Source organism: Cyprinodon tularosa, unplaced genomic scaffold (assembly GCF_016077235.1).
Source record: "Cyprinodon tularosa strain WSP-4 unplaced genomic scaffold, ASM1607723v1 ctg375, whole genome shotgun sequence".
In the NCBI taxonomy this organism is placed as follows: Eukaryota; Metazoa; Chordata; class Actinopteri; order Cyprinodontiformes; family Cyprinodontidae; genus Cyprinodon; species Cyprinodon tularosa.
Genome location: NW_024039091.1, coordinates 320,744 through 333,350, shown reverse-complemented (window position 1 = coordinate 333,350; position 12,607 = coordinate 320,744). Strand labels below are relative to the sequence as shown.

Below are 12,607 nucleotides of genomic sequence, written 5' to 3'. Positions count from 1 at the left end.
CATATTTAGACTGCAGCTCAAATCCAGATCATTATTGCTTTGGTTTAAAACTTAAGGCTCAGTTTAAGTGAAGGGAACCAGATTAGAGCTGGTTAAACTAAACAGCCTCAGATTTTCAGACATGCCTTTGAATCAGAGCTTTCAAAAGGCTCCGGTTTGCGCTACCAAAACCTGACAAAGGGTGTTTAAACCTTTAATGGAGGGACAGATGGAGTGGAGTGAAAGACAGCTGCTTACCGTGGACATGGGACTGTTGAAAACTTTTTCCTGGAGCAAAGTGGAAGTTTCCTGCCACCTAAAAAAAAAAATTAGAAGAAATGACTCAGGGCACATTTTAACGTTTTAAAGCAACAAGAAAACTAATGATTATGAATAAAGAATACATGGAATCAGAGGAAATAAAGAGATATCACCTTGTTGACCTCCAGGAAGCCGTAAACCTGACAGCCCTCGTTCTTCTGCTCCATCATCTTCTGCGTGAAGCCTTCTCTCTTACACTGTTCGATGGTGTCGGCACTTTTAAAGGCCCAGCCGCGCCGCCGGTACGCTTCACGGACGTCGTCACAGGTGTTACAGCACCTGCACGCACACACGCAGACGGTTAGCGGTTAAATCCCAGGCCTTCCGGACGAGCAGAGGCTGAGTGGGCGGGTGTTTTACTTCAGGTCTTCGGTCTCGGCGCCGTAGCAGCTCTCACATCTGTTGGGGTCCAGCGTGCTCGGGTCGAACGTTGCCCCGTCATCAGCTCCACCCAGCTCTGACAACAGAACCGTCGATGGTTTAGAAAACAACATGAAGCTGTGCATAACCGTGCAGAATTATTTGTAAGGTTGGCTTTTCTTTTATTGGTCGGATGAAATACTGTAACTTTGTAAGATAGAAATTTTGAGTTTTCATGAGCTGTATGTCAAAATCATCCGTATTAAGACAATAAAAGACCTGAAATATTTCAGTTAGTGTTCAATGAACCTAAAATATATAAATGTCCAATTTTTTTCACTATATTATGGAAAATAATGAACTTTATCACAATATGCTAATATTTTGAGAAGGACCTGTATTCAGAAGTTTAACTTTAGTAGAACGATTAATTCAAATAGCAAATTTCCTGCAAAATAAACTTTTATGAGTGGCTATATAAAAAAAAAATATTAATGTAATGATTGTAAGTTTTGCTTGACTCATGCATATTTGAGTAACCCTTATGAATTCTGCTCTCTGAGCAGCAGCTCCTCTCTTTCCTGGAAAATAGGGCAGCCTAGACATACTAACATAGAGCCACAGGCCCATTTTCTCTGATCAGCAGGTAGAAATGTGAGGCAGAGTGACATCATTTCTGTTCAAAGTGGAGACAAAGTGGAAAGATAAGCAGCTAATCGGGACAGAGACGCCAACCGTTCTGTTTTTAGCTGCTGTCTTATGCTACGTTCAGTCCGCTAGCTACAGAAGCAGCTAGTCTCCATGCAAATTCAATGGCTGACGTGCATCAAGGCGTCACAATTGGCATCTACCAATCAGAGAAGCTGATCTGGGAAGGAGACAATTTTACTGATCTACTTTAACTATAAAAGTAAAAGTAATGCAGGACAAAATGTTAAGGACAGAAGCTTTACTGCGCTACCCTATTAAAGGAACATTTTACTACAATTCTAGATAACTTTCTTAAACTTTGTTTTCTTAGTTCTATAACTAATGGTAACTGTGTCAAATTTTACTTTGCATCATCTTGGGAATCTTTATTTTTGCATGTGGTGAACAACAAGTTGGGGCAGCACTGAGAAATTGTCTTGATTAAAAAAATATATTTTAATGCTTTCACTTTAGAATATATATATATATATATACACACACACACACACACACACACACACACACACGTAGACACATACATAAAATAAAAAAAAGGAGTATAAGTAAAAAGTTGTCCAAAAAATAATTTCTCTTTTAAATTATAACCAACGTTTCTACTTAAGGAAGTATTTGTACTTTGTTACTTGGCAGCTCTGTGTTCAGCCAAACATCCTAAACATGAATATTTAATTGAAACAAACTATAACTAGCTGCATCTGAAGCTTTCTGTCTAACAGGTTGATCACAGTCCAAAGGGTGAAAGGTCAAAGCGCAGAGAGGTTACCGTGTTTTTCTGCCTCGTCGGTGACCGGTTGGAGATCCTTATCCAGCCGCTGCTTGAACAGGTTGTGTTCCACGTCCAGCTGCTGCTCACCAGCCACGTCCATCGCATCTATACTGAGATCTGAGAGACGGCTTCGTGAACCCAAGTCCAGTCGGTGTTTGAACAGAACTTTTTAAAACAGGCAGAACTTACAGGCGCAGGGCATGTGGGGGAAAATGACGTCGATGTTAATTTTGAGTTTGTCTCCTCTGGACGTGTCGACGTAGAGCTCAGGGTGGACCTGAGGGACCACAGCAAACTTTCATTTCATGAAAACACTGAAAGGTTGACATTATTTGGACCAAAGTAAAAGCTCTGCTACAAAACAGACAGCGGCTGCTTTGCTGCTTCAGGGCCTGGAGGAGCTGCAGTAACTGATGAAACTGGAAATGCTGCGTTTCAGCAGAAGATCCTGCAGGAGAATCTGCAGCCATCAGTCTGGACCTAAAACTCTATCCCTCCTATGTACTGCAGAAACCCCCATGCTACCTGACCACAGACCAGCAACAGGTCAGGTCGTATAAAACCTACATCTATGGGTGGAAAAAAATAAATAAAACTTATCATTTCAGGGGTGTGGGCACGTGTATTTATGAATAAAATACAGGTACCATAGAGTTACAGTATGAATGAAACTTATATTTTTATAAGCTATTACCTCTACATCTTAAAACATCTGCAGGCTTTGGCCAATTTACAGCTGTTAATCTGCGGGTTTAGGCCAATTTACAGCTGTTAATCTGCGGGTTTAGGCCAATTTACAGCTGTTAATCTGCGGGTTTAGGCCAATCTACAGCTGCTAATCTGCGGGTTTAGGCCAATCTACAGCTGTTAAACTGCGAGTTTAGGCCAATCTACAGCTGCTAATCTGCGGGTTTAGGCCAATCTACAGCTGTTAATCTGCGAGTTTAGGCCAATCTACAGCTGCTAATCTGCGGGTTTAGGCCAATCTACAGCTGTTAATCTGCGAGTTTCTGCCAATCTACAGCTGCTGATCTGTGGGTTTAGGCCAATCTACAGCTGTTAATCTGCGGGTTTAGGCCAATCTACAGCTGCTAATCTGCGGGTTTAGGCCAATCTACAGCTGTTGATCTGCGAGTTTCTGCCAATCTACAGCTGCTAATCTGCGGATTTAGGCCAATCTACAGCTGTTAATCTGCGGGTTTAGGCCAATCTACAGCTGCTAATCTGCGGGTTTAGGCCAATCTACAGCTGCTAATCTGCGGGTTTAGGCCAATCTACAGCTGTTAATCTGCGAGTTTCTGCCAATCTATAGCTGCTAATCTGTGGGTTTAGGCCAATCTACAGCTGCTAATCTGCGGGTTTAGGCCAATCTACAGCTGTTAATCTGCGAGTTTCTGCCAATCTACAGCTGCTGATCTGTGGGTTTAGGCCAATCTACAGCTGTTAATCTGCGGGTTTAGGCCAATCTACAGCTGCTAATCTGCGGGTTTAGGCCAATCTACAGCTGCTAATCTGCGGGTTAAGGCCAATCTACAGCTGCTAATCTGCGGGTTAAGGCCAATCTACAGCTGCTAATCTGCGGGTTTAGGCCAATCTACACTTGTTAATCTGCGGGTTTAGGCCAATCTACAGCTGCTAATCTGCGGGTTTAGGCCCATCTACAGCTGCTAATCTGCGGGTTAAGGCCAATCTACAGCTGCTAATCTGCGAGTTTCTGCCAATCTACAGCTGCTAATCTGCGGGTTAAGGCCAATCTACAGCTGCTAATCTGCGGGTTAAGGCCAATCTACAGCTGCTAATCTGCGGGTTAAGGCCAATCTACAGCTGCTAATCTGCGGGTTAAGGCCAATCTACAGCTGCTAATCTGCGGGTTAAGGCCAATCTACAGCTGTTAATCTGCGGGTTAAGGCCAATCTACAGCTGCTAATCTGCGGGTTTAGGCCAATCTACAGCTGCTAATCTGCGGGTTTAGGCCCATCTACAGCTGCTAATCTGCGGGTTAAGGCCAATCTACAGCTGCTAATCTGCGGGTTAAGGCCAATCTACAGCTGCTAATCTGCGAGTTTCTGCCAATCTACAGCTGCTAATCTGCGGGTTAAGGCCAATCTACAGCTGCTAATCTGCAGGTTTAGGCCAATCTACAGCTGTTAATCTGCGGGTTTAGGCCAATCTACAGCTGCTAATCTGCGGGTTTAGGCCAATCTACAGCTGCTAATCTGCGGGTTAAGGCCAATCTACAGCTGCTAATCTGCGGGTTAAGGCCAATCTACAGCTGCTAATCTGCGGGTTTAGGCCAATCTACACTTGTTAATCTGCGGGTTTAGGCCAATCTACAGCTGCTAATCTGCGGGTTTAGGCCAATCTACAGCTGCTAATCTGCGGGTTAAGGCCAATCTACAGCTGCTAATCTGCGAGTTTCTGCCAATCTACAGCTGCTAATCTGCGGGTTAAGGCCAATCTACAGCTGCTAATCTGCGGGTTTAGGCCAATCTACAGCTGTTAATCTGCGGGTTTAGGCCAATCTACAGCTGCTAATCTGCGGGTTTAGGCCAATCTACAGCTGCTAATCTGCGGGTTTAGGCCAATCTACAGCTGCTAATCTGCGGGTTTAGGCCAATCTACACTTGTTAATCTGCGGGTTTAGGCCAATCTACAGCTGTTAATCTGCGGGTTAAGGCCAATCTACAGCTGCTAATCTGCGGGTTTAGGCCAATCTACACTTGTTAATCTGCGGGTTTAGGCCAATCTACACTTGTTAATCTGCGGGTTTAGGCCAATCTACAGCTGCTAATCTGCGGGTTAAGGCCAATCTACAGCTGCTAATCTGCGGGTTAAGGCCAATCTACAGCTGCTAATCTGCGGGTTAAGGCCAATCTACAGCTGCTAATCTGCGGGTTTAGGCCAATCTACACTTGTTAATCTGCGGGTTTAGGCCAATCTACAGCTGCTAATCTGCGGGTTTAGGCCAATCTACAGCTGCTAATCTGCGGGTTAAGGCCAATCTACAGCTGCTAATCTGCGGGTTAAGGCCAATCTACAGCTGCTAATCTGTGGGTTAAGGCCAATCTACAGCTGCTAATCTGCGAGTTTAGGCCAATCTACAGCTGTTAATCTGTGATCGCAGCAGACTGGATGTGAGGCAATGTTGTTAACTGCCACAGTTGTTAAAGGTCTCCGTTTCGGATGTGATCAACCAATAAATGGCCGTTATTAGCGGCTACTAGTCACATAGAATGGCTCCAGACTGCGACTCCTCTGCCTTCTAGAAGGTTTCTAATGGCTGATAATATGCAGCTTCCCGCTGATAACAGCCGCCAAACCAGTCTGACGGGAAACCCTCACCTGGTGCTTTCAGGTGTTTTAGAGTTAAAGTTCAGCTTGCTGTGAGGTTTGCAGGAGGTCCGCTTAGAATCGGACTGAAAACAGCTGAAATGTTTCATCGTTTTGAAATAAAAAGCTGATAATCCCCCTCTGTGAACAGATTGTTGAAGAAAATCTCTGCACAACCGAGGATTAACAGATTTCCTGATAAATCTCTGCAGTTTTACATCTTTATAACACAACGAGAGGCAGTGGAACAATGGAATGAAGCAGACGTCCGAAAGGGGAAGCTGCAGCTTAGGCGTGGAAGGATTTAATCCCACAAACGACGGTCAGATGAGGAGCTCACCTCTTTAGTCAGGTAGTACTGCAGCTCTGAGACGAACAGGATCAGCATGATGATGCCACTGATGATGGTCACTGAGGAGAGACATGGAGCCATAACCGACGTTAAAGGAAAATCTGAACAGAAGTTTCTGTTAAATTCAGTTTGATCTAGGAAAAAAAAAAAAAAAAAATTATTTTCTATTTGTTCCCATTTTGAAACCCTCGCCTCATTAGCAAGAATAAAATCCATTAAACCCATCCATCCAATTTTTTTAGAAAAACTCCCTGAAAATCAGAGATCTAGAAACTGCTTGGAATCAGGACAGAAACGCTGACATTTAGTCGGACCTTCCCACAAAGAATTAAGAATCATTTTTGACTTTTATCCGTTTTAAATTCCTAATTTAACATTTTAAACATCTATCCCTCTTTATTTAAAAAACGTCTGCGTTCATGAAAGCTTTTATAGGAATAAACTTCCCTTTAAACCTTGAAGGGCCAAAAGCCACAGAATTGATTGATGGTTTGACTTTACTGACCTCAAATTGGAGAAATTTACTCGTTAAATCAGCTCAAATAGTCAAAGAAGAAGAATGTGCTAAAGGAAGTTTAAAAAAACTATTGTAGGATGAAACAAGGGTTATTGCACACGCTGTTTACATGCTTATTTATATAGATGGATATTTATATATATAGTTATTGCACTGGGTGTCAGCTATAGAGAAACAGGTTATTGCGCAGGGTATTAAATAGTAACTTGCACATTGTACGTTGCACAAGTTATCAGTGCTGTAGTGTCGCGTTGTAGAGTCTGTTTGCAGCAGGGATGAATCAATCAAATCACTGTTAACTCAGGGAAATTTGATATCTTTACTAGTTTAATTAACTTGTAATTAATACATTATTTGCAGTTTAAAATATTTAAAAGGAGAGGAGAACAGTTAAAATAAGTTAAAATGACAAAATATAATTGTTGTGAAATTTGCATTTAAAAAAAACAAACATAAAATACCAAATTATAAAAAATAAAAAAAAAAACTTTCCAGTGTTTTCTCCTATTTCAGGGACCCAGAAACTAAAGCTCGGGCTGCCACTGATATTAATACGGGGAATCGATCATTATGATCATTTATACACCTGCCTCTGAAATATCCAATATTATAAAGCTCATAGAAACACTTTGCTTCTCTCTGCTTTTTTTTTTAAGTCTTTGTTCAATTCAATTCAGTTTATTTATATAGCGCCAATTCACAACACAGGTCATCTCAAGGCACTTTACAGTTCACCAGATCATTGTTGAATGGGAAACGGGTCAGTAGTTCACATATTGTTGTTAACTGTTGTTCTGTTTGAGAAATGTCACTTAATCAAACCTTTTCCATCATTCCAAATGATAAATAACCAATAAAAGTATAGATGGGTGAAGCTAATACAGTATCTGGTCATAATCGGTATCGCTCAACATCTAAATCTGCATTATTAAAGGTTTTGTACAGGAATGAGTAACCCCAATTTAATGCTTTTTAATGCTCTTTTAATGCACTCATAATTTTTTTTAATGCCATCAACAAGTACCCATGACTCTCATTCATATATTGTAACATGAAGAAATCATCATCTTTACAGTCGACAGGCTGCAGCCGTGTCTCGAATTCCTCGTTTTTCAGCCACTTTTGTTGAAATTTGCATTTTCCTATTCTCTAGCTTTTTCTCCGCCTCGAGCTTCTTTTTCCGAACATACGACTTTACGATCGACGGGAAGCAGTTCCACGCAAAAATAGCGCGATATATCTGATGAAATTGTATTTATAATCTTTTTTTTTTAAATAAAGCATTTAAAAGGCTATAATAATCACATTTAATTAATTTAAATGCCAATTAAGGCCTTAATTAAAAATAATAATAATTTAATGACTTTTAATGATTTTTGATCACCCACGGAAACCCTGTATTAGTATCATAAATGAAAAAGTTGTTTAAGGACTACTCATAACCAAAGTCACCATAAATAGGTAACAAACAGTGAGTGGATGATCACAGGTTCACGGTTTATTGCACTGCTATAACAGGGTTTATATGAGTAACTCTAATTTAATGCTTTTTAATGCTCTTAAAAATCATTTAATGCCATCAACAAGTACCTGTCGACAGGCTGCAGCCATGTCACACATTCCTCATTTTCCAGCCACTTTTGTTGAAATTTTTTCAAATTTTCTCGTTGAGACATTTTTCTCATTCTCTAGCTTTTTCTCCGCCTCGGGCTTCTTTTTCGGAACAAACGGCTTTACGATCGACGGTAAGCAGTTCCACGCAAATATATCGCAATTTATCTGAGGAAATAGTTTTTATCAACTTTTTAGATTTTTAAATAAAGCATTTTAAATGCCACAATAATCATATTTAATTAATTTTAATGCTATTTAAGGCCTTAATAAATAAAAAAAACTAATTTAATGACCCGTCGAAACACGGTATAAAGTCTTCTACCTGGACTGGAAACACTAATGGGTTTTCATTGTTGGGAGAAGAAACTTTATCTGAATCTGCTGGTGAAGATTCTAAGTCATTCAGGTCATTGTAATTCCCAAAGAAAAAGTTAAAATCAATCCACTGGATTTGTTTCCAAGTTTGAAGACGTTTCGCTTCCCATCCAGGAAGCTTTCAGTTCAAAATGTCAGAAATAGGGCCGAGTTTGAGGCTTTTATACGGTAGCCCAACACATACCCTGAGTGACGGCGTGGGCGGCGAGATCCTCAGAGGAATATTAGAGATTGAACCAAGGCTGGAATCCCCAAACGTGCATCAATAGTTTAATAAATGCAAAGTTAAATCATTAGATGTCAAACCCTTTAAAATATGTACTCAGTGTCAGACAGCCAAGGACCCACACTAAGTTTGATCATTTTTAATAACTTCCTCCTTTAAAAGCTGTTGATCTTTCTGATGTTTGGTTTCTATGAAGCAATGAAAATTTGGGCTGATATCTGATAGTAATATATTGATTTAATGGCTGATTAATGATAGATAGATGAAGGTTTTAACGTTAAAAAGTGACCAGTGAGCGTTTCCAGATCCTGTGCTGCATCACTTTCACACGGATACACAAATGGTGCTTTCATTTTAAGCCTTTTTTTCTTTTAAAAACAAAAATATAAAACCTCATACAGGACGCAAAAGTAACAAAAACACAGTTTCACAACATGTAAATTACAAAACAATATTAAGAACTTTGACATTTTTGGCAAATTCTATTAAATATTGTAGAATAAATATTTGTTTTAAGAAATACCTGGAAGAAAGGATTAAATTATAAACTTCTCAATGAACAGGAGAAAATGATCTAATTAATTTTTAAAATCAGTTTATCTTTAGTTCATGTAGATTATAAAGATCACATTAGTTTGTTTATTCTGATAAACATCTTATCCCTCAGCATAAGTTTATAGATTAAGCCTTTAAAGGAGAGTTTTAAAGCAAAAACAAGTTTTATTTAACCATCACTGTTCCCAACAACCTCAATAAGTTTTTACATTCATGCTGATTTTGCACAGTTTCTACCTTAGTCAGTTAAATAACCTGCTGCTGTCATTTTGCTCATCTCTGATGTTGCTGCTATTTTCAAATATCCATTACTGTAAAAATGTCCATAGCTGCATATTGGTTATTTATTCTCCAGGTGCACAGTTTTATATTGTTAAAACACTTTACAGTACAGGATTTTAGTGTTTATATTTTAACTCTTCACTATTAAGTTATTCTTATACATTTTTCTAAGGTCCACATTTGTGTGACCATTTTCTGTATTTTTGTTTTTGCTGTAAACACCACAATTTCCCCCATAGTGGGAAAATAAAGGGATTTTCTATTCTATTCAGTGGCGGTTCTAGACCAAATGAATTAGGGGGCCAGGAGGGGGCCAGCGTGTTTTCATGGGGGCACAGAAAAGCATGAAATAAAAAACAGGTCCAGGCATTCAAATATATTAAGATAGTTGCATGAAGTGAGATTTTTATTAAATAGGTTTAATTAAAATGCCTTATTAGGTCAATATGCATTCATAATTTAGGAACTTAACATATTTTTGTCATAATTTAAGGTAAAATTACAGTTTTTCTATAAAATCTGAATTAGAACTCAAGAAAAACTGAAATAGATCCAAAGGACCTATCAGAAACTATGTCTGTTTCATTCCCTTTGAGTATTATGTCTTCAGTACAGGGGCCATAATAGGGGCCAGGACAGGATCTACAGGGGCACTGGCCCCCGTTGGCCCCTGTATACAACCGCCAATGATTCTATTCTATTTAAACAATGAAAATAGATTTAAAAAATGTCTTGTTTGTGGTTTAATCTTACAATTAACTGCATATTTAAAACTGCCGAGTTTAAAAAAGAAAAACTTGCAGATGTGAATAAAAGGTTAAAGATGTTTAATGATGTAAAACCTGATGTTTATATAAAATGAGTTCTGGCTGTGCTCTAGCTGAAGAATACATTAGAGTTCTATAGAATAAATTATTGAAAATAAATGTTTGTTTTCTGGTCATCAATGAATGAAAAATATTCTTAAGTGATTTAAAAGTGCATCCTGCAGCGTTTGATGTCTGTGAATGAGCGCCGCTGTCAGCAGCCCTGTTAGCAGCGGCAGCTAGCTCCCGGAGTGTCTGATCGGTTAAAGGCTCCTACCGGCCGCTCCTCCCCACGTCTTCACTCGGAAATCCTCCAGAGTTTTGGGAAAAGCGTCAAACTGCTTCAGCTTATTTAATGTGTCCATTTTCTCCGGCAGGAAATCCTCCCGAACGCCACAGAACCTTATCGGAGCGCCCCTGCTCTCCAGAAACACATCGGTCCCTTCACTTCCGCAGCACGTGACGCGCGGTTCAGCCAATCAGCAGCAGACGCGTCAATTTCTATTTTTTTTTACCCTTTCTTTTAACTAAGCTTTATTGAAATAATATATATATATATATATATATATATATATATATATATATATATATATATATATATATATATATATATATATATAAAAAATGTGAATAATGAAATTGTCTATATACTAAACAAAATTGTTCTCTACTTACAAAAAAACACCTTAAATTCTAAGATGGAAAAATTTTCTTTTTCTATATTTTTTATCTAAAAATTCAATGTATAACACGGATCCATAAATACCTTTTATTTCAGGGTTAAATTCTGTATAAAGTAACAGATTATAATTAAAAATGTCTCCAGACCTTTTCTGGTTGATGATGTTCTTTATTCGGACCCCGCTGATTTTTAATTGGTTACCCCTGCTCTATAGAGTGGACTTGTATATCTGATTTTCAGATCAAATTCCCTTCATTTGTCTAAAAAAAGAAAAAGAAAAGAAAAAATAGCTTTTTGTTTGTTTACTTGATTTTGACCCAATGAAAAAATGTCAGATCGCTGCTAACTGAACAGAAAAGGTCCTTAAAATGTGACCAAAATTACTATCTAGGATCAGCTTTTATTATAAACTAGATTATAAGATTGAAAAGACAGAAACACATCGGAACTAGAAAACCTGTGGAGTAACCAACAGTTTGAAGTAAACCTGCAGAGATTCAATTATTCACTTGAATGTTTTTCTTAGTTCTTGGCTTATCTACTATATTAAATGTCTGAAACCTTTAGAACTCAGAGAGGCATTTTGTCCCGAGTCCAGATTAATAAAAGTTCAATTTCAGCTGCAAATACAAAGACATAAAAATGACCTTTTAATAAAATAAAACATGTTACATACGTGCTGCAAGAAATGTGTTGCCATTTTAAAGAACCATAAATTTGTATTTGCATCAACCGCCTCCGTCTGCCTAAAAAGTGGATCAGACAGCTGCAGCTGCTCCAGAACGCTGCTGCACGTGTCCTCACTAAGACTAAGAAATTAGAGCACATCACCCCAGTTCTAAAGTCCTTACACTGGCTCCCTGTATCTCAGAGAATAGACTTTAAAATACTTCTGTTAGTCTATAAATCTCTGAATGGCTTAGCACCTAAATACATCACAGACTTGCTATCAGTGTATCAACCCTCCAGACCACTCAGGTCTTCTGGCTCCAGCCTGCTCTGCATACCTAGAACCAGAACTAAACATGGAGAAGCAGCATTTAGTTCCTATGCTCCACTTATCTGGAACAAACTTCCAGAAAACTGTAAAAGTGCAGAAAGCCTGAGTTCCTTTAAATCAATACTAAAAACACATTTGTTTAGGATTGCCTTCCACTGTTCTAGTTAAACAGTTCAACTAAAACATCATTAGTTAAACTTTTTTTTCCTTAGTCTGTTTTTAATATTCTTTTTTGTTTCTGCATTTTTTATTTTATTTTTCCTACTTGCTTTGATTCTGTTTTATTTTCCTATATTTTAATCATGTAAAGCACTTTGCATTGTCTTTGTACTGAATTGTGCTATACAAATAAATTTGCCTTGCTTTGCCACAACTGATGAGTACTTTACACTTAATGTATGTCAACCATCAGATAACTTACCTGTAACTTATGGCTAGTACGTTACAGGTAACATGGTAGCACGGAGAAACATGCTCATGATTTCTCAACGTGTGCCAGCATGTTTCTCCGTGCTCATAACTTTATCCAATGTATTCCAGCGTTTTTTGCCAGATTTTTCATACAATCAGGCATATGCTGGTCTAAACTGTCACGGTGTGACAGCAGCTAGACCAGGGGTGGTTAATTCCAGTTCCTTAGGGCTGATATCCTGCAACCTTTAGGCTACGTTCACACTGCAGCCTGAAGTGACCCAAATAGGATTTTTTGACCCATATGCGACCTGGATCTG

The 12,607-nt window shown here is 38.8% G+C and overlaps 1 protein-coding gene across 2 annotated transcripts in view; it reads right to left on the bottom strand.

Moving 5' to 3' along the window:
* ergic3 (ERGIC and golgi 3) overlaps positions 1 to 10,654 on the bottom strand; it is a 31,691-nt gene extending 21,037 nt beyond the window's left edge. Inside the window, exons 1-7 of one of the 2 annotated variants that reach the window (XM_038296704.1) lie at positions 10,472 to 10,654; positions 5,808 to 5,878; positions 2,327 to 2,414; positions 2,135 to 2,254; positions 661 to 757; positions 414 to 579; positions 238 to 295 (exon numbers count right to left, since the gene is read on the bottom strand). In XM_038296704.1, the coding sequence (XP_038152632.1) occupies positions 238 to 295; positions 414 to 579; positions 661 to 757; positions 2,135 to 2,254; positions 2,327 to 2,414; positions 5,808 to 5,878; positions 10,472 to 10,559 (688 nt within the window). In that variant the 5' untranslated portion in view covers positions 10,560 to 10,654. The remainder of the gene's footprint in view (positions 1 to 237; positions 296 to 413; positions 580 to 660; positions 758 to 2,134; positions 2,255 to 2,326; positions 2,415 to 5,807; positions 5,879 to 10,471) is intronic. The other variant, XM_038296703.1, reaches the window with a different exon arrangement.
* Between the last annotated feature and the right edge of the window lie 1,953 nt (positions 10,655 to 12,607).